Genomic DNA, 20,546 nt, shown 5'->3' on the forward strand with positions numbered 1-20,546 from the left:
GCGGTGATGTGCGTGACACTTGAGGTATTTGTTGATTAAAGTTAAGTTTCGGTTAAGCAGTAATGTTGCCTGATTGCATTTTATCAGGCATCATTGACAGTTTAGTCTAGGAATGCGAACTCAAAACCAGTACTGCTGCAACTTTGGGAAAATTCACATGCATCTTTTCTACATAGGCATCTTGGAACATTCAAACTCCACAGACTTTCCTGAGATGCATTATAAAAGACTAAAGATGTTAATAAAAAGACATAAACATTCCTTGTTACGTTAGCCAGTTTTGGAAGTCCCCAGTTTACAGGGGCACCCTTATTTACATGAGAGGAGGAAAAGGAGATTCTTTGTGTGAGGGAGAAGAAAATGAATGTTGTAGTAATCACTACCATGGTTGAGAATTTGGAATCCCAAATTACTTTCATCACTAATTTGTATGTGACTGTAAGACATTTTCTCATTTGGACCTTTTATTATCCCTGTCCTTTCCTTTAAGATAGGGATAATAATAATAGTTTTTATTCTTGGTTTTGTTAGGATTACATTATAATTCCATAAATACAGTTCCATTAAGTTGATTTTTATAGGGACATGCAAGTTGTGGTGGTATAATTGTTTTTAGAAAAAATTTCCACTTTCAGTGACTGCTTTGCAGCTTTATAGATGAAACAGAATCTAAGACCTCTGTGATGACTCAGCAAGTAAAGACTAGTGCTTTGGATTCATTGAGACAGTGGGGAATACTGTACGATAATGTTGACTCTTACTCACACTCCTCACAGACTTTAACTGATGTTCCAGGTTTCCTTGATTCCTTTAAAGCTCCCAGTTCTGCCATCTGAACCTCTGTTTGGTGACCCCCATCCCTTCCAACATAGTTTTGAACTTGAGTTTAGAGATAAGATCCCCCATCTTCTGGATACTCTGCCTCTGTTATTCTCTCTTCTCTTTTTCCTCCCAAACAGCATCTCTTCCCTTCTAAGTTCTCTTCTTTGCCTTCTAACTCATTTTTTTTTAATAAAAAAATTTTTTGACTATGGATTCACACTCAGAAAAATAGAAAGACCATGACTCTTGACCACTTTTCCACAGTGTAACATCTTAAAAAAGATAGTACTATATCAATTAGGATAGAGTATGGATGATATGGATACAGTCAAGATGCAGAACATTTCACACAAGGATCCTTCCCGCTTCCCTTCTGTAGCCACACTGCTCCTTCCTTAAGCACCTGGTGACTGCTAGTCTGGCCTACATTCATGTACTTTTTCAATTCAACAATGTTACATAAATAGAACATACAGTATGTTACCTTCTGGAATTAATTGGCTTTTTTTACTCAGCATAATATTCTGGAGAGTCATCCAAGTTGTTGTGTTTATCATTAGTTTTACCCTTTTTATTACTGAGCTGTATTCCATGGTATGAATGTTTCCACAGATTGACCATTGACCCATTTAAGAATGTCTGGATTATGTCCTCTTTTTGACTGTGAGCACTCATGTACGAGTTTTTGTATGAACATAAGGGTGCAGTTGGCTGGGTTATATGGTCGTTGCGTGGTTTTTATTTTTTTGAGAAGCTGCCAAACTCTTTCCCAAGTGGCTGTACGATTTACATCCCCACAAGCAATTTATGGGCGATTCAGTTTCTCTGCATCCTTGTTAGGATTTAGTGATTTCTGTTTTAAACATTTAATAGGTATGTAGTGATATCTCTTTGTGGTTTCAGTTTGTATTCCAGTTGCTCCACATCCTCATCTGCATTCTGTTAAGACAGGCTGGGTTTTTTGTTGGGTCTACTGTAGGTATTCTAACTGATGTGCAGTGCGTCTCATGGTGGCTTCAGTTTGTGTTTGCCTGCTGGCTGGTGGTGCCGAGCCTCCTTTCATGGGTTACTTTGCTACCTGCCCTCCTCTTCAGTGAAATGTCTATACGTGTCCTTTGCCTGTTTTATAGTTGAATTGCTTGGTTTTTTACTGTTGAATTTTGAGAGTTCTTTATATATTCTTGATACTACTCCTTCGTCAGATATGTGGTTTGCAAATATTGTCTCCCAGTCTGTGGTTTGTCTTTCTCGCTCTTCACACAGTCGTTTTTGGAACAGAAGTTTTTTATTTTGATGGGATCCAATTTACCAACCTTTACTTTTACGGATTGTGCTTTCAAGTCAAAAGTCTTTGCTTAGTCCTAGATCCTAAAGATTTTCTCCTAGTTTTTTCTAAAAATTATACAGGTTTATGTTTAATATTTAAGCTCATGGTCCATATTGATTATTTCTGTTTGTTTTTTGTGACCTGTGGATATCCACTTGCTCCGGCACTGTTTGTTGAAAAGGCTGTTCTTCCTCCATTTTGTACTTTTCTCAAAAATCAGTTGGCCATATTTGGGTGGGTCTGTTTCTGGGTTCTGTGTTCTATCCCATTGAAATATGCGTCTGTCTGTTCACCAGTACCACATAATCTTGATTATGGTCCTATATAGTAAGATGTAATATCAGGTATATTATGCGGTTTTATTCTTCTTTGTCAAGATTGTTCTAGCTATTTTTTTGAGCCGGTGCTTTTCCACATAAAATTTAGGAGAAGCTTTTCTGTGTCTACAAAATAGGTGCCTTGCTGGGATTTTGCTAGGAATTACATTAAACCTATAGCTCAATTTGGGAGGAATTGACATCTTTGTTAAGTTTTCCAATCTTTAAACCTTTCATTCCATTTTACTCTATGTTGATTAATTAAGCAAATACATTTCTTATGCTGCTTGTGTGTTAGGAATTGTGTTTGAACAGAGATGACAATGGTGGAGAATATGGATTTTGTGATGAAAAAGTCAGTCTCTGAACATTAGATATGGACAAAGGCAAGTGGTAGCAACACAGACAAAAGTAAGCCTTTGAGGTAGAATTGATGTTTTAAACTGGTTTTGGATAAATTGATGTTTTCTAGATGAAAATGGGTAAAGGCGCTCTTGTCCTAACCCTCACCTCCATTTTCTCCTGACATTCTCTAATTTTGCTCAGCAGAATTATTCTGATATCTTAGTTTGGTCTTTGTACTTTGTCGTTCCTCTGCAGCTGTTTGTGCTCTCACTGTGATGAATAGCTCCTTGCCTCACTTCTGTAAACTGGAATCATATTCATTCATTAATTAGATTGGCCTCCTTCCCTAAGCTGGTCCATAGTATAGACATTTCAGAGCATTTTGGCTAGAAAACAAAACACCCAAGTTTTGTTTTCTTTTGTCAGGTTTTTAAATGTATTACGTTTTGGGGAGTCAGCCCGTTTTGTGTAGTGACCCCTGGGCCTCCATTCAGCTCTTCCTCCAAGTCTTGATCATTCAAGCCTCGGTCAGATGTTACCTTCTCCAGGAGACTTTTCCTGATCAGCCTTGTCTGAAATAAATCTCTCATCTCTTATCCAGCTTTATCTCTCTTCATGGAATTTACTTGCACTTGGACTGGTATTTATCTGACTGACTTTCTGTCTGCCCAGTGAGCACAGACGGGAGCACCAAGGGCTGGGAGCTTGCGCAGCATATTGGGAGATCTCAGTCAATATTAGCTGAGTGTGTGAATGAGTGACAGGGTGTCGTGCTTGTGCATCAGAATGTTAAAATGTGTTCACTTGTATGCTAATTCAACTCCATTTTCTTAAGTCTCTAGTTTTTAAATAAGACATTGGCCACACTCTAGGCTTACTGGATTGTAATCTCTGGGAGACAGGCCCTGGGTGTGTTTATCTTGGTGAAAGCTTGGGTCAGCTAGTGCTTCAGGTCTAGGGAGCTGTAATTGCTCTTCTGTGAGGTTGGATCAGGATAGTTAATATGGAAAGAAGTGTTGGGGTAATTTTCTGCCTTTTTCAGTAGGTGGATCAGAAACCAGGTCTGGGGACTTTGGCGCTACTGAATTCTGTGGAAAAATGGGGCAGGCAGAGACATTCTGCAAATATGACTACAAAATGAAATGGGAATATACACATATAACAGACTGACGTTCTAAGTGGTAGAGATCTGCTTGAAAACTGAACCTTAACATTGATGCTTTCTGAGCATACAGATGTGACTTAGGGACAGAGTCCATATAATGCTCTGATATAATTCTTTTGAAATGGATGCCTTCCAGGAGTTATTTTCTGTGCATACATACATGCTATCTCCTCCCATTTCCTGTGGGACTCTGATCTTGTGAATCCAGGAATGGAAGAATTTAACCTCCTATGTGGGAGAGACTTACTGTGTTAATTTATACCACTCCCTGTAATTTTGCCAGAGTCTGAAGGGTATTTGCTCCTACTAGAGGTTCTTTAGGCTTTTGAAACTTTTCTTCAGTTTTTGTTTGGTTGAGCGTATGTGGCTTTTAGTTTAATTTGGTAGTAAGTCTGATGCACTTGCTGACGAGAGGGGTCAAGAGAGCATGGCTACTGGAGAAAGTAATGATGGACAGGGGTTAGAAGACCAAGGGTCTGCACAGTAGTTGGGTGATTGTGGACACATTGTCTCATTTCCTCAGCTGTAAACAAAATGCTAAATTATCTTTCTAATTTATACGACTGTGAGACTCAAATGAAATATTGAAGGGTATTGACTACCGTAAGACCACAGGAGGTATAAACAGCTATTGGCTTCTTTCTGTCATGCATGTGACAAGGCCATCATTTAGTCAAGCTTTTTTGGATATGCAGAGTGAAATGGTATGCATAGAGACTGTTTTCTCAATAAAGATAAAAAAAAAACTTTTGTGCAAGATTTTAAAATTTATAGAATGTGTTTTTTTATAGGATATGTTTTAGCCAAGTGAGCAACCTTTTTATAAGCTGTGCCCAGAGACATGACAGTGGTCTTCAGTGGCTGTTCTGATGTTACGTGATGGCATTTACTGTGGTGGAATTTCACATGTGGAGCTTTAGGCCCAAACTGTGGTCCTTTTACCTTTTCTATGCTTAACTTGTTTCTTAATATGGCTGGTTTTAGTTAATGTTAAATTTGATTGCATAGAGAATATTCCTGAAGAATGTTCTGTAAAATTAACAGTAGGAGTATTACAGAATATAATTGTTACAGATTTGCAAAATATTCTTTATAAAATATTTGTAAGTTTAAAAAATTGTGCCATTCTACTCAGTGAGAAATATAGATAGCTTAGGTAAATTATTTTCTAGTTGATCAAATGTTCTTTGATGTATCTTGTGTTTTGTCAAGCAAGGATACACGTAACAGAAAAGCAAAGTGTATATGTTGTTCAACCTATAAGAGACATTTTAGAACTTGCTTTTAGATTTATTAAAACTTGAAATGTTGCCGTGTTACAGTCCTCTTATCTGAAAAACATCTTTCAGGATGCTGAAGGAGCTCAGAATTTTGGTTTAAAAGGATGTTTCATTGGGATTTTAAATTGCATTTCTCTAATGATTAGTGATGTTGAGTGTCTTTTCATATGTTTGTTGGCCATATGTATATCATCTTTAAAGTCCTTTGGCCATTTTTAAATTGGATATTTTGTTCTTGTTGAATTTCTATTCTTTTTTTATATAGTCTATTAACCCCTTATTAGAGTGATCTCGGTTTCCAAATATTGTCTCCAATTCCACAGGTTGTGTCCTTTATGTACAGAAGTTTTGAATTTTCATGTAGTCTAATTTATCTGCTTTTCCTTTTGTTGCCTGTGCTTTTGGCATTGTGTCTAAGAAATCATTGCTAAATCCAATGTCATAAAGCTTTTCCCCTGTGTTTTCTTCCCAGAGTTTTATAGTTTTAGGACTTACATTTAGGTCTTTAGTCCATTTGAGTTAATTTTTGTGTATGTTATGAAATCACTTCATTCTTTTGCATGTGGATATCCAGCAAATGTGTTGGGTTTTTTATTTATTATTTTTGACTGTGCTAGAGTTGACTCATTGGAAAAGACCCTAATGCTGGGTAGGATTGGGGGCAGGAGGAGAAGGGGACGACAGAGGATGAGATGGTTGGATGGCATCACTGACTCGATGGACATAGGTTTGGGTAGACTCCAGGAGTTGGTGATGGACAGGGAGGCCTGGCATGCTGCAATTCATGGGGTCGCAAAGAGTGGGACACGACTGAGCGACTGAACTGAACTGAACTGAGGTCTTTGTTGCTTTTTTTTTTGCACAGGCTTTCTCTGGTAGTGGCGAGCTGGGTCTACCCTTTGTTGCAGCACAGTGACTTCTCCTGTTATGGAGTGCAGGCTCTAGGGGTGTGGGCTTGGGTGGTTACAGCCCACGGGCTCAGTAGTTGTAGCTCGAGGGCCCTGAGTGCGCAGGCTCTGGTAGTTGTGGCATGCAGGCTTAGTTGCTGCATAGCATGTGCAGTCTTCCCAGACCAGGGATCGAACCCGTGTCCTTTGCATTGGCAGGTGGGTTCCTATCTACTGCACCACCAGGGAAATCCCCAAATGTGTTTCTTATTGACCCCTTTCCCCCACTAATTTTGTCTGTTCTGACTGTCACTACATAATCAACATTTAAATAGTGTACCTTGATGATTTTGATCTTCATTTGATGAAAGTGCATATTTTGTACCTTAAGTTGGTTTCTGTTCTTTTCATTAGCATGTGATGTTTAAAGCATTCCCAGTACCTCCATAAATAAAACCTGCGCAGAAGTCGTGGTTATCCAGATTATCCAGAGCATGCGTGTTTTTGGTTTTGGTAAGAAGAACATTGCAGTGACATTAATAATCTTGGAAAGAATGTGTGATGCCAAGCTTGGAATCACCAGTAGTGAGGTTTAACTGAGATAGAGTATGGAAGTACATGACTGACTAGGTGTTGAATTAACGTGAATTCTCTTTCCTCAGTTCTTTTTATCTGCTTATGATTATAAAACAGGAAATGACAGTTTCATTTTGTTCAGCAGAGAGTTGGTGTGTTTTAATCAAATTGATATATATATATATATATATGTTGGTGCTACTAGAAAGGACACATGTTAAGTGTCTGCCAACTATAGGAAAGAAAAAATAATATTTTCAAGTTTAATTCTTACTGTTACCATTTGTAAAAATATTCCCTTGTTATTTTGTGCAGGAGTTATTGGGGCTTCCCAGGTGGCTCAGTGGTAAAAGAATCCACCTGCCAATGCAGGAGACACAGGTTCAGTCCCTTGGTTGGGATGATCCCCTGGAGAAGGAAATGGCATCCCACTCTCGTATTCTTGCCTGAGAATCCCATGGACAGAGGAGCCTGGCTGGCTACAGTCTATGGGGTCACAGAGTTGGACATGACTGTATTGAGAGTACATAGTCTATTTCAGGATATGCCAAGTATTGTGTAAATTGCTGTTAAGACATTTTGTTAAATATAATGGCTTAGGGAAACTGTCAACTGATCTTAAATTTCTATATCAAATTTTTAGAATCATTGCTAGTAAAAGTCGTGGAATTCCACATGATTGCCCAGTTGCTTTGTTAAGAGGTTTTCTGAGCATATTGCTCATATATCGTGATGGCTTCTGCCCACCACTGCCTTTCCTCATAGTGAAGCTGCAGTTGAAAAGAATAGATTACACTTTTCAAATCTGTCTTTGATCTTCTGGCTGGTATTTTCTTTTAATAGTTTCTTTTTTTGTTTTTTAAGAGATTCTTTTATTTATTTTTGGCCTTGCTGGGTCTTTGTTGCTGCCTGGGCTTTCCTCTAGCTGTGGAGAGTGGGGGCTGCTCTCTCTCTGCTCTTCCAGGGCTTCTCCTTGCTGTGGCTCCTCTTGTTGTGGGGCATGGGCTCTAGGGTGCATGGGGTTTGGTAGTTGGGGCTCCCAGGCTCTAGAGCACAGGCTCAGTAGTTGTGGTGCACGGACTCAGTTGTTCCATCGATTGTGGAATCTTCCAGACCAGGGGTCCAACCCATGTCTCTTCCATTGGCAGGTGGATTCTTTAACCACTGAGCCACCGGGAAAGCCCTACTGGCTGATACTTTAGTGGACAGATTGGGAGTTGATGTTGGCAATTCAGGGTGTGTGATGATATACATATAAGCACACTTAAATATATAATAGATACGTGTATAGTAATGATAATGTTGATAACATTGCTTATTGAGGGAATAATATAAGTGAAGACCCCTTGAATCTTTGATCCCCTTAACAAGTACTATTTACATGCAATAGTATCAGATGTAGAACTTCCTTCATAGAGGACAAACTAAATGAAACAGGAGTCTGGAAAAAATGTATCATAAAAGATGGTTTATTTTAACCAGGTCGTTACTTTTTTCTTTTTGGTTGTAGAATTGACTTTGTAATACTGATTTTTGTTTTCCATGGTGGTACTTGATGTAATGGAATCTATTTGTAATGGAATGTGAGGCAGTGATAGAGAATTTGTCCAAAAGCTAAATAAATTCCTTATATTTTAGATCTGAAAGGAATGTTAGAGATCATTTGTTCCATTTATCCCATTTGACCTTCATCACACTGAACCACATATGGTGGGAAGCCGGTGTGGGGGTCACCTAGCTAGTTCTCACAGCCAGGCTAGCCCTCAGGACTTCCCACTTCCTGCACTATTTGCCCTGTACCACATTCTGTTGCCACTAGTAGAGACCTTGCTTGCTTTTAAGTACTTTCTGTTATGTGACTTTAAACTTCAGTTTTGTACTTGTTAAGTGTATAAGACATTGTAGTTTATTTGATAAGCAGGATATGTGAGTTGTTGACCTACCTTTTCTGAAATCTTGCCAATTTATATGTATTTTTTCCATCATTTACATTATTCTCCTTTTTGTTCCTTTATCTGTAAAATTGGGCATGATATGACCTGCTTTGCTTTCAGTCTCCAGATTTTGTTTGCTGGAGATAATGGTTTTAGTGCCTAGAGTTGTATGCTAGCTTTGTAAGGGGTCTCAACTATCATCCAGTCCCACCTCTCATACTGATTCTTCTCGTCTGAGAGCATGGGGTGTGGGAAGACACCCATCATTTCTGTCATCTTCGGTTTCTTTCATCAGCGTCTTACAGTTTTCTGAGTACAGGTCTTCTGTCTCCTTAGGTAGGTTTATTCCTAGGTATTTTATTGTTTTTGATGAGATGGTAAATGGGATTGTTAATTTCTGCTTCTGATATTTTGTTCTTAGTGTACAGAGATGCAGTGGATTTCTATTACATTAACTTCATAATCCGCTTTACCGAATTCACTGATGAGTTCTACTAGCTTTCTGGTAGCATCTTAATTGTATCCTGTCATCTGCAGACAGTGACAGTTTTACTTTTCCAGTTTGGATCCCTTCTGTTTCTTTTTCTTCTCTGATTGCTGTGGCTAAGACTTCCAAGATTATATTGAATAAAAGTGGTTAGAGTGGGCATACTTGTCTTGCTCCTAATCTCAGAGGAAAGTCTTTCAGCTTATCTCCATTGAACATGGTGTTAGCTCTGGGTTTGTCATACATGGTCTCCATTATGCTGAACTATGTTCCCTTTGTGCCCACTTTCTGAAGAGTTTTTAATAATAAATGGATGCTGAATTTTCTTAAAATTTTTTTCTTTGTCTATTGATATTTATTGTATGGTTTTTATGCGTCAATTTGTTGATGACTGAGTTTTGGATGTTGAAAAATACTTGCATCCCTGGGATAAATCCCACTCAATCACATTGTGTGATCCTTTTAATGTATTGTTTGAGTTGGTTTGCTAGTACTTTGTTGGTGGTTTTTGCATCTGTGTTCATCAGTGATAGCAGCCTGTAATTTTCTTTTTTTCTGATACCTTTGGCTGGTTTTGTTATCAGGATGATGGTGGCCTCATAAAATGAGGTCAGAAGTGTTCCTTCCTCTGCAGTTTTTGGGATTGCTTTCAGAAGGATAGGTGTTAACGCTTGTCTAGTTGTTTGGTAGAATTCATCTGTGAGGCCATCTGGTCCTGGACTTCTGCTTGTTGGGGTTTTTTTTTTTTTTAGCTGTTGCTGCGTGGGCTTTCTCTAGGTGCAGCAAGTGGAGGCGACTCTCTCCTTGTGGTGCGTGGGCTCCTCACTGTGGCAGAGCGCAGGCTCTAGGTGTGCAGGCTTCAATACTTGCAGCTCCTGGGCTCAGTCCTTGTGGCACACCGGCTTGGTTGCTCCTCAGCATGTGGGATCTTCCCAGACCAGGGCTCAAACCTGCGTCCCCTGCACTGCAAGGTGAATTCTTAACCGCTGGACCACCAGGAAAGCCTTTATTGGGAGTTTTGAAATTACTGATTCAATTTCAATACTAGTAATTGATCTGTTCGTGTTTTCTGTTTCTTCCTGGTTCAGTCTAAGGAGATTATTCCTGTCTGAGAATTTGTCCATTTCTTCTAGGTGGTCCATTTTATTCATATATAGCTGCTCACAGTAGTCTCTTAGAAATCTTTGTATTTCCATGGTGTCCATTTTAACTTTTTTCATTTCTGATATTATTCGTCTTGATGATTTTTTTCCTTCTACTAACTTTGAATTCTGTCTGTCCTTCTTTCTCTAGTTCCTTTAGGTGTAAGGTTAGGTCGTTCAGGATAAAAACCCTTACCAAATTCCTGTTAAGGGAACATGTTTCTTCTTCTAAAGGCCCAAACTCACTGAAGTAGTTATTCTAATAAAAGTACTCATTTAAATGCTTGGATTTGTATTATTTGTGCTTAAAGACAATCTATTACTTGAATAGCCAAGAGGATACACAAGCTTCCTGTGGCTATCACCCCCCAATAGCTGTTGCTACGGGAGGTGTAATGCAGAGTTTTCCTTGTGGCTCAGCTGGTAAAGAATCCACCTGCAATGTGGGAGACCTAGGTTCACTCCCTGGGTTGGAAAGATTCCCTGGAGAAGGCAAAAGCTACCCACTCCAGTATTCTGGCCTGGAGAATTGCATGGACTGTATAGTCCATGCGGTCTCAAAGAGTTGGACATGACTGAGTGACTCACTTTCCTTTCCTTTTCTTAGGATAAAAATTGAAAGAAATAGAAGAGCTATTGAAAATAATTAGTTTAATGTGATACTAGTAATGCCAGTCATAACATAACTTTATTGAGTCAGACATTTTTATGGGAAAGCATAAACCACACTGATCCATATTTAAGATATTTTTCTGTGTTTTATTATGAATAAAATAATTTGAAACAATTGGGGATAAAACAGTGCTTGTTGGTTGGTGATATTTTTTATTTGTTTTGGTTTATTTTTTGGCTTTGATGCAAGTTCATATTAGGAAACCAAATACGATTATTTTAACTTTTCTTGTATTTTCTTAAATAAAAGTTTAGATAGCTTCATAGGAGTAAAGTCTAACAAGCCCTACAATAAGTCTGCTCATAGTATTTTTAAGCATAACAAAAATATCGAGGTCATATAGCTGTGGTAAAGAATCCTCACTGTTTCATAATCCTGCACTACTGTCAGTATCAGATTCATTACTTGAGGTGCCTGTCTGTTCTTCTAGGCATCTCTTGTCAGTAGATGTTTTTGTTTTTGCTTTTCTAAGATTTTTTTTATGTGGATGAGTCTTTAAAAAATAACTTTATTTATTTTGGTTGCATTGGGTCTTTGTTGGTGCATGGGCTTTTATATAGTTGCAGTGAATGGGGGCTCCTCTCTGGTTGTGGTGCACGGGATTCTCATTGTGGTAACTTCTCTCGTGGAGCACGAAGTCCAGGGTGAGCGGGCTTCGGTAGTTGCGGCTCCCGGGCTCTAGAGCACAGACTCAGTAGTTGTGGTGCACGGGCTTAGTTGCTCTGTAGCATGTGGGATCTTCCCAGACCAGGGATCGAACCCAGGTGTACTGCATTGGCAGGTGGATTCTGTATCACTGAGCCACCAGGGAAGCCTGGCAGTAGATGTTTTTGTGTTGGTTGACTATTAGTAGCCAGGAGAATCGGCTGTGCTGAATAAGGCAAAATAGCTCTACCACTTTGTGGTTTTCCTTCCAGCTTTGTTTATTGACGGCACAGCCAAGGAGAAAGTGAACCAGTGATGTGTTCTTTAGATCATCCAGTTGAAGGGATTGTTCAGCTAGTGCTCTACTTCTACTTTCTTATATATAAATAACTTTCAGCATGTTTTATTATTAATTTTATAGATCCATCTGCTGAGGAATTGAGAAAGCTAATGATGTTACATGGAGGCCAGTATCACGTGTATTATTCCAGATCCAAAACAACACACATCATTGCCACAAATCTTCCTAATGCCAAAATCAAAGAGTTAAAGGGAGAAAAAGTAATTCGACCAGAATGGATTGTGGAAAGGTAAGTTTAATTTTTAATTAAAGCGTTTTTAGAAATTGGAATGCTTATTTGTATTATAAATCCTTACCTAACTTGCAGTACCTTTTAACTTAAGGGTGAAGAGTAATCAACGTCTTAAACAACACTGCTCTGCTCCTTGGGTGGCTCAGTGGTAAAGAACCCGCCTGCCAATGCAGGAGCCACAGGTTTGATCCCTGGGTCAGGACGATCCTCTGGAGAAGGGAATGGCAACCCACTCTAGTATTCTTTCCTGGGAAACACCATGAACAGAGGAGCCTGACGGGCTCTAGTCCATGGGGTTGCAAAAGGGTCGAACACGACTTAGCAACTAAACAACAACTATACTCCTTAGCCTTGCATAATAGTTCAACTGTACTCTTTAGCCTTGCATAGGATGTTAGTGTTCCTGCGTCCTCAGCTCCCAGAACTTAGGGAAGATGACTCAAGTAACAGCAGGAGACAGTGATGGAAGGGCTTGACTAAGCATGTTACTCATTCAGCCAACGTTTGTGCGCCTGTTATCAGTAGGCAGTGCACTTTGTACTTGGGAAACACATCACTGAGCAAAACAGAGTACCTCCCTTACTTCTTGGAGCTTGCATTCTACTGGGGGAAATACATAATAAACAATATGTGAGTAAGTTTATATCATATGTTAAAATTTAGTACATGCTAGGGGGAAAAAGATGAGGATAATGTGGACCTGAAGTTCTTGGAGAGGGGGAGCAGTTTGCAGTATTATTAATACTATTTATTTATTTATACTATTTATACTATTATTTATACTATTTATACTATTATTAATACTATTTTTCAGTTCCAGTTGCTTGGCTGTTGGTATGGAATTGGTGTGTTTTAAATCAGTGGTGGCCATTCTTAGTAACTTCCTGACATAAAATACATCATCTGAAATTGAGGATGAGCTAGAACTTAAGTGATTCACATATAATTTATATGAGTGATTGAAAGTTAAAAGTGAAAGTATTAAAATCATAATTTTATGTGTGAATGGATTGTAATCAGTATATGAGAGAATGGTCAGATTGTATAGTGGAGTGTTAATGACACAAACTTAGAAATTATTTAAGTCAACTGCCAAAGCTTTTTTTCTTACCCTAAATTTCATTAATTCTGACACCTTAAACTAATTTATTTGGTAGATTTAGACTTGTTCAGGTCTTCTGTATCACAGGTACAGCAGCATAGATTCACGAGAGGCAGTATATTGTGGAAAGGCTGTGCCTGGGCTCTGGAAACAGACCTGGGTTCATGTGCCAGCTCAACTGTTCAGGGTCTCTCTCATCTTGGATTGTAACAGGAGCAGGAGTGCAGCCATTCTGAACCTTGTCTCCTCATTTGTAAAAGAAGACCACTGTCTACCCGTTACGGTTATGTGAAAACTAGAAATAATTCATGCAAACTACCTAGCACAATGCTTCACATATTATAGAGGCATAATACAGAAGAAGCTGCTGCTGCTATGCTATTTTATTTTTATTCTATAAACATGACCGAGTATTAGAAAAATCAATTCCAGAAGGTCAAAGGTGCATTTAGGGAAAAAGTGCATTTGGCTTCCAGAAAGCCAAATTATTCATATAGACTGCTGCTGCTGCTGCTGCTGCTGCTGCTAAGTCGCTTCAGTCGTGTCCGGCTCTGTGCGACCCCATAGACGGCAGCCCATCAGGCTCCACCATCCCTGGGATTCTCCAGGCAAGAATACTGAAGTGGATTGCCATTTCCTTCTCCAGTGCATGAAAGGGAAAAGTGAAAGTGAAGTCGCTCAGTCGTGTCCGACTCTTAGTGACCCCATGGACTGTAGCCAACTACCCAGTACACACATTTCAGTCCCCTCCCACCCCATGTTGTAGATAATATTTATAAGAAAATATATTCTTCGTTTTTAGGAGCTAAAGAATGACTATGAATAGCTTAACTCTCAATATTTGTAGTGAAAAATAAAAAGCAGTTTGGGTCCTGTAGGATAAAGGACAACAAGTTATATATGTGTGTTCATACCTGTTATTTCCTTTTCTGAGCTTGTATGATCTTGGTGAGTGGTTGGAAAGCTTAGGTGATCAGAGAGGTGGGGGCAAAGGGAATTTTAATGTTGAATGAATGAAGAAGAATTTTTGTTTAGTGATAGAATATAAGGCAAAAACAGTTCAGTTTTTCCTTAGCACATAATTTTCTCCTTTCTTGCTTTAAATTCACTTTTGAATGAGGAAGAAGACAGATGGCCTGAATTGGATGGGCAGATGAATATACGGTGTTAGACAGGGGTTTTCTAGGAGAGAATGACTGGGACGTTGACTGGAACCATATGACATTTGATGTGCAGAATTTCATCATCTAAAGAAGATAGTATTGCTGCAGTGATACTACAGAGTTTGGAATAGAAATCAACGCAGTGACTTTCATATCTCGATTTTTACAAAATTTTCCAGATTCTGGTTATAACTGTCAGCATGGGAAATGATTTAGAGGACTGTTAGAAGCAAAGTTCTACTTTAGAGATAAGTTTATTGGGGCTAGAGGACAAACCAAGAGTGAAGAGTCCCCAAAGTAAGTGAATATTTCACATCAGTGAGTATGCATCTGCATCTGATACACTGAATAGATGTAAACTCTTTTATATATACCAGAGTCTATTTTTGGTGTATGAAGGAAGTCCACTGTTTAAAGAAATCATGTAGTAATATCTTTTGGTAAAGTGAAACTCCTTTTGATCTTGAAATTTGGATTTTGATATTTGGTATTCAGCTGTTTTTTTCTTAAAAATAGTAGAAAATATACAGTTCCTTTGTGCTTAGGATAAGCAATAAAATTAGAAAATGTTACAAGTTAATCCCTGAGAGATTTCTTAAAAGAAGATCTTTTAAAAACATACCTTCAGATAACGCTTCTGCCATGTCTGTAGTTGGACAGATGGATATGTCATGACAGTTAGGAATGTACAACGGATGTATAGTGGTTTGGGTTTTAAATTTAAAAAATTCCTTGTCTAACATTATTATAGTGCGCTGGGCTTTAGTTGCTTTTACTGAGCATTTCTGAGGATGTCTGGTTAGAAACCTGCAGTATTAAAATTGGCTCTCTTTTGTCAGTCTCCATGGGCTTAGTTATATAAGCCTTAGGTTCTGCCAGGTGACCTCAGTCTTCATAGGGGTTGTGTGTGATCAGTGTTGACCACAGAGAGCACCTTCAAAGTCTGGTCAGCCAGCAAACTCTCAGGAGGCTGGGAGAAGCCAGCATGATAACGGGGCACGTCCTGGCTTTGTTGCACTTGGGTCTTCCTTCTGACGTGCACCTGGCATATCGGGCACCGTTTCAATCTCCGCTTACCCCTTAGTCCCAGCTGTGCTGTATGTGATGAAGCAGGCAGACGCTCAAGGTAAGGCCAGGTCCCTCCGCTGCTGGGGCTGAGGGAGCAGGTAAGATAGGAGATGCTAAGAAGACAAAAGATCTGTGGCCAGGCAGTGGAGACCGGTTGTTAAAGGAAGCAAAATTAGTTTGATAAAGAATAAAGGAAATTAATAAATAGTCCAGTTTTAGGATTTTCATTCTCTTACTTGAATGTAATCTGTTGTCTTGATAAAAACTAACTTTAGCCTGATGGTAAATTTATTTAGGTAAATGAGAACTGAAGTGTGTTGTCACTAGTAATGTTCTCCATTGTTGTAATTTAGTACTTAGCATATTTAGTGAGTGATGGTTGCTCAGTCATGCCTGACTCTTTGCAACCCCATGGACTGTAGCCTGCCAGGCTCCTCTGTTCATGGAATTCTCTAGGCAAGATTACTGGAGTGGGTTGCCATTTCCTCTTCCAGGGGATCTTCCCGACCCAGGGATCCTGCATTGCAAGAGGGTCTTTACCATCTGAACCACCAAGGAAGCCTACTATTAAGAGACATTTCTAAGTATAAAGACAGGTCAGCTTAAAAAGTATCAGCAGATACATGGTTGACTTTATCTTATAATCTATAGACAATACATTAGAATATGTAATGAATCCATACACCTTTTCCAAAGGAATACCCAAGACAGAAGTAGCAATAAAGTTACAAATGACAGTCATCAATCAGATGAAATAATTTAGATGAAGATTTTCTCTCTCGAAAAGATGGGGACTGGGCAAGTGGTCAGGAAGGAAATACAATGTGCTTTTAACTTTGTATGAAAAATAACGTTCAGTTCCACATTGCTGAACATAGTTCTGTTTTTGCCAAATAAATCCTCTACTTAAAGTTACTGTCCAAATGCTTCATTAAAACTCCGCTTCTGGCCTTTGTTTTGGAATCTGTTACTTTTGTTGCCCCCTCCTGCTCGCTGTTCCCTGAAGCTCCTACTTCTTTCCCGCTGTCCCCCATCCCCCCGGCCCCCGGCCGCCCTCCCGCTGTCCCCTGTCCCCCGTCCCCCCCCCGCGCTGTCCCCCGTCCCCCCCCCGCGCTGTCCCCCCTACCCCCGGCCGCCCCCGCGCTGTCCCTTGTCCCCCATCCCCCGCCCGCCCATGCTGTCCCCCGTCCCCTGTGCCCCGGTCACCCCCACACTGTCCCCCAGCCGCCCCCGCGCCGTCCCCCGGCCGCCCCCGCGCTGTCCCCTGTCCCTCGTCACCCCCCCGCGCTGTCCCCCAGCCGCCCCCGCGCTGTCCCCCGTCCCCTGGCCGCCCTCGTGCTGTCCCCTGTCCCCCCCCGCGCTGTCCCCCAGCCGCCCCCGCGCTGTCCCCAGTCCCCCGGCCGCCCTTGCGCTGTCCCCTGTCCCCCCCTGCACTGTCCCCTAGCCGCCCTCGCGCTGTCCCCTGTCCCCCGTCACCCCCCCGCGCTGTCCCCCAGCCACCCCCGCGCTGTCCCCCGTCCCCCGGCCGCCCCCGCGCTGTCCCCTGTCCCCCGGCCGCCCCCGTGCTGTCCCCTGTCCCTCGTCACCCCCCCCACGCTGTCCCCCGGCCGCCCCCGCGCTGTCCCCCATCCCCCGGCCATCCCCGCGCTGTCCCCCGTCCCCCGGCCACCCCCGTGCTGTCCCTTGTCCCTCGTCACCCCCCCGCGTTGTCCCCCAGCCGCCCCCGCGCTGTCCCCCGTCCCCTGGCCGCCCTCGTGCTGTTCGCTGTCCCCCAGCCGCCCCCGCGCTGTCCTCCGTCCCCCGTCCCCCCCCCGCACTGTCCCCCATCCTCCCGGCCGCCCCCGTGCTGTCCCCTGTCCCCCGTCCCCCGCCACGCTGTCCCCCGTCCCCCAGCCGCCCTCACGCTGTCCCCTGTCCCCCGTCCCGCCCCCGCGCTGTCCCCCGTCCCCTGGCCGCCCCCACGCTGTCCCCCGTCCCCTGGCCGCCCTCGCGCTGTCCCCTGTCCCCCATCCCACCCCGCGCTGTCCCCCAGCCGCCCCCGCGCTGTCCTCCGTCCCCCTGTCCCCCCCCCCGCGCTGTCCCCCATCCTCCCGGCCACCCCCGTGCTGTCCCCTGTCCCCCGTCCCCCCCCCCCACTGTCCCCCGTCCCCTGGCCGCCCTTGCGCTGTCCCCTGTCCCCTGTCCCTCCCCGCGCTGTCCTCCGGCCACCCCTGCGCTGTCCCCCGTCCCCTGTGCCCCGGTCACCCCCGCGCTGTCCCCCGTCCCCCCAGCCGCCCCCGCGCTGTCCCCCGGCTGCCCCCGCGCCATCCCCCAGCCGCCCCCGCGCCATCCCCTGAGGCCTCAATTGCCTTCCCACTGTCCGCAGAAGCTGCGATATCCTTCCCGTGGACCTTCTAGCTCTGGTTGCTCTGTGGCCACAGAAAGCTGCCAGCGCTGTGAATCATGCCACTTTTCCTGTACATATTTAGCATATTTAGTAATGCTACCTACAGTTGAAGGTGTTTTAGGGGGAATTGTATACTGATATAATTACATAAAGGACTTAGTTTGTAACATGATATATTTCCATTTTTAGGATATTATGTTTTTCAGTATTCACAGTTGTTGACTCAGTATTTTAAATTGGTTTGTTTGTTTAAGCCACTTCAGTAATTTCTTACTTTTTTTTAAGTTTTGTGGAATGCCCTTTGAGGAAAACATCAAAACTTTTGAATTTGTCAGATAATAAGAAAAGTATTTTACTCTTTATTCATTTTTTCCTAAATAGTTAAAGGGTGACTTTCTTAATATGTAGTTTAGGTTTTAAAGCCACACATGCTTTGAAATTTTTCAGTTTTGAATTGAAAATAATTTGTTTAAAGACACAGTAACCCTATGTAACTCAGTTTATTAGAAAGCAAATATTAGTTAAATGAACTCGGTTTTAGTTCTTAGTTACAATAGGTGTTTGGGAGTGTCTGTTAATGGGCCAGGACTGTCCAGTATTATACTACTCATGCCCCCTGATTTATCCCGGTGATGTTGGATATGCAGATAGTGAATGTTTGGAAGAGGATACATAGATGTATATGATAACTTCTCTAAGTTCCTGTTTTCTAGTGGCCTTGTCTCTATCACACTTATAGATATAAAATGGTATAAATTACTTACTTAAAGTTGAGGTTCTTTATTTTGTCCTTCACATTACAGGCCTTCACATATAATAGACCGGACATGAATCTTAGAAACTGGGGATCTTCATCAGTCCCGTTATTCTGGGGAAATTTGACATGTGAGATGGGTTGAGAAAACCTTGATGGTTGTGTGTGAACTGGAGAAAGATTGTTGTTGTAGTTGTTGTTCAGTCGCTCAGTCTTGTCCGACTCCTTGCGACCCCATGGACTGCATCATGTCAGGCTTCCCTGCCCTTCACCATCTCCTGGAGTTTGCTCAAACTCATGTCCATTTGAGTCAGTGATGCCATCCAGCCATCTCATTCTCTGTCGCCCCCTTCTGCCTTCAGTCTTTCCCAGCTGATATCAGGGTCTTTTCTAATTGAGTCAGCTGTCGTTTGAAATGAGTCGGCCTTTTGCATCAGGTGGCCAAAGTATTGGAGCTTCAGCATCAGTCCTTCTAATGAATATTCAGGATTGATTTCCTTTAGGATTGACTGGTTTGATCTTGCAGTCCAAGGGACTCAAGAGTCTTCTGCAACACCACAGCTCAAAAGCATCAGTTCATCAGCATTCAGCCTTCTTTATGGTTCATCTCTCACATCCATACCTGACTACTGGAAAAACCATAGCTTTTACTATATGAACCTTTGTTGGCGAAGTAATGTCTCTGCTTTTTAATATGCAGTCTAGGTTTGTCAAAACTTTTCTTCCAAGGAGAAGGCATCTTTTAAATTCATGGCTGCAGTCACCATCTGCAGTGATTTTGGGGAAAGATTGTGGTTAATATTAAAGTCATGATGATTAAAATATTGACTAGTCCAGCTCTGTATTTAAACTTTTCTCATCCTATTCTCTAGTTTTGTTTTCCCCTCCTCAATGTGAGATTGTTGGCCACTAGTTTTTAAAATTTCACACATGTCTCTTCCTGTTTAAGTAAAATTATCTATTATTAGGACCACTAAAACAAAGGAGGAAGGAATAAACTAGAAAGAGTGATGGCATGCTGTTGGTGGAATACTCCTGTTATTGAGAACATTCATTTTCTGTGAAGCTCATATACCCCAAGTATTAAACTCTTAAATTGGTCTGACTTTTTTGTTTTAGCATCAAAGCTGGACGACTCCTGTCCTGCATTCCGTATCAGCTGTACAGCAAGCAGTCCTCTGTGCAAAAAAGTCTCAACTTTAATCCTGTGTGCAAACCTGAGGACCCCCTGCCCGGTCCCAGCAGCATCACCAAGCAGCTTAACGACAGGGTGTAAGTGTGTCTGGGTTGGGGATATTGCCGAGCTGGAGTTTAGCAGTGTGCATGGCCCCTGCTCTACTCAAGATAGAAACACACAGAAAACCTGGTTATTCATCTATATTAATCCTGTTGAAGTATAGGAGTGGTTGTCTTACCTAAAAATTATTTTTATCATGACGGTTTCATAAATGTAAACAAGAAAACTTTTCCACTTACATTAGATTTCCATGTTAAACCAATGGCCATTAAGTTACTAGAAGTAAAATTTTTCATGGATTTTCATGGCAGTAATTTTGATACAAGTAATTTGCTGTATAATATTACCTTCTCAAAAACTGAACTACGCCACCTGTACATTTGTTGTGTGCTGTTGCACAGAAAGATAGATAATGAAAATGTTAACATTTCTAGGTTATTTTTGAAAAATTCTAAATCAGTAACAATATAAAAACATAAATATTTTATATTGGTGAAAATTTAGTTGATGACCCTCAAGGTTATAGAATTAGAGATGAATCTAGGCCTTATTCCATGTGTCTGTTTTTTTAAAATATTTTGATTTAAGCTTTAATTGCAGTAACCCTAGGTAAATTGGCTCCATAGTTAATTGGTATGTTGTC

General features: G+C 41.4%; 1 protein-coding gene across 50 annotated transcripts in view; it reads left to right on the forward strand.

The window, feature by feature from the left end:
• Positions 1-20,546, forward strand: part of REV1 (REV1 DNA directed polymerase) — a 91,167-nt gene that overhangs the window by 29,531 nt on the left and 41,090 nt on the right. For 40 of the 50 annotated variants that reach the window (XR_014051887.1, XR_014051879.1, XR_014051874.1 and 37 more), the window contains 2 exons: positions 12,022-12,190; positions 19,786-19,938. Coding sequence is in view for 21 of the 50 variants with exons in the window: in XM_081484349.1 (XP_081340475.1) it covers positions 12,022-12,190; positions 19,786-19,938 (322 nt within the window). In the remaining 29 variants the exon portion in view is untranslated. Of the gene's footprint in view, positions 1-12,021; positions 12,191-19,785; positions 19,943-20,546 lie in introns of all 50 variants that reach the window. The other 10 variants (XM_081484368.1, XM_081484367.1, XM_081484372.1 and 7 more) reach the window with 2 other exon arrangements.

The sequence above is a fragment of the Giraffa tippelskirchi genome, chromosome 4, assembly GCF_054371585.1.
Source record: "Giraffa tippelskirchi isolate mGirTip1 chromosome 4, T2T-mGirTip1v1.2.pri, whole genome shotgun sequence".
NCBI lineage: Eukaryota > Metazoa > Chordata > Mammalia > Artiodactyla > Giraffidae > Giraffa > Giraffa tippelskirchi.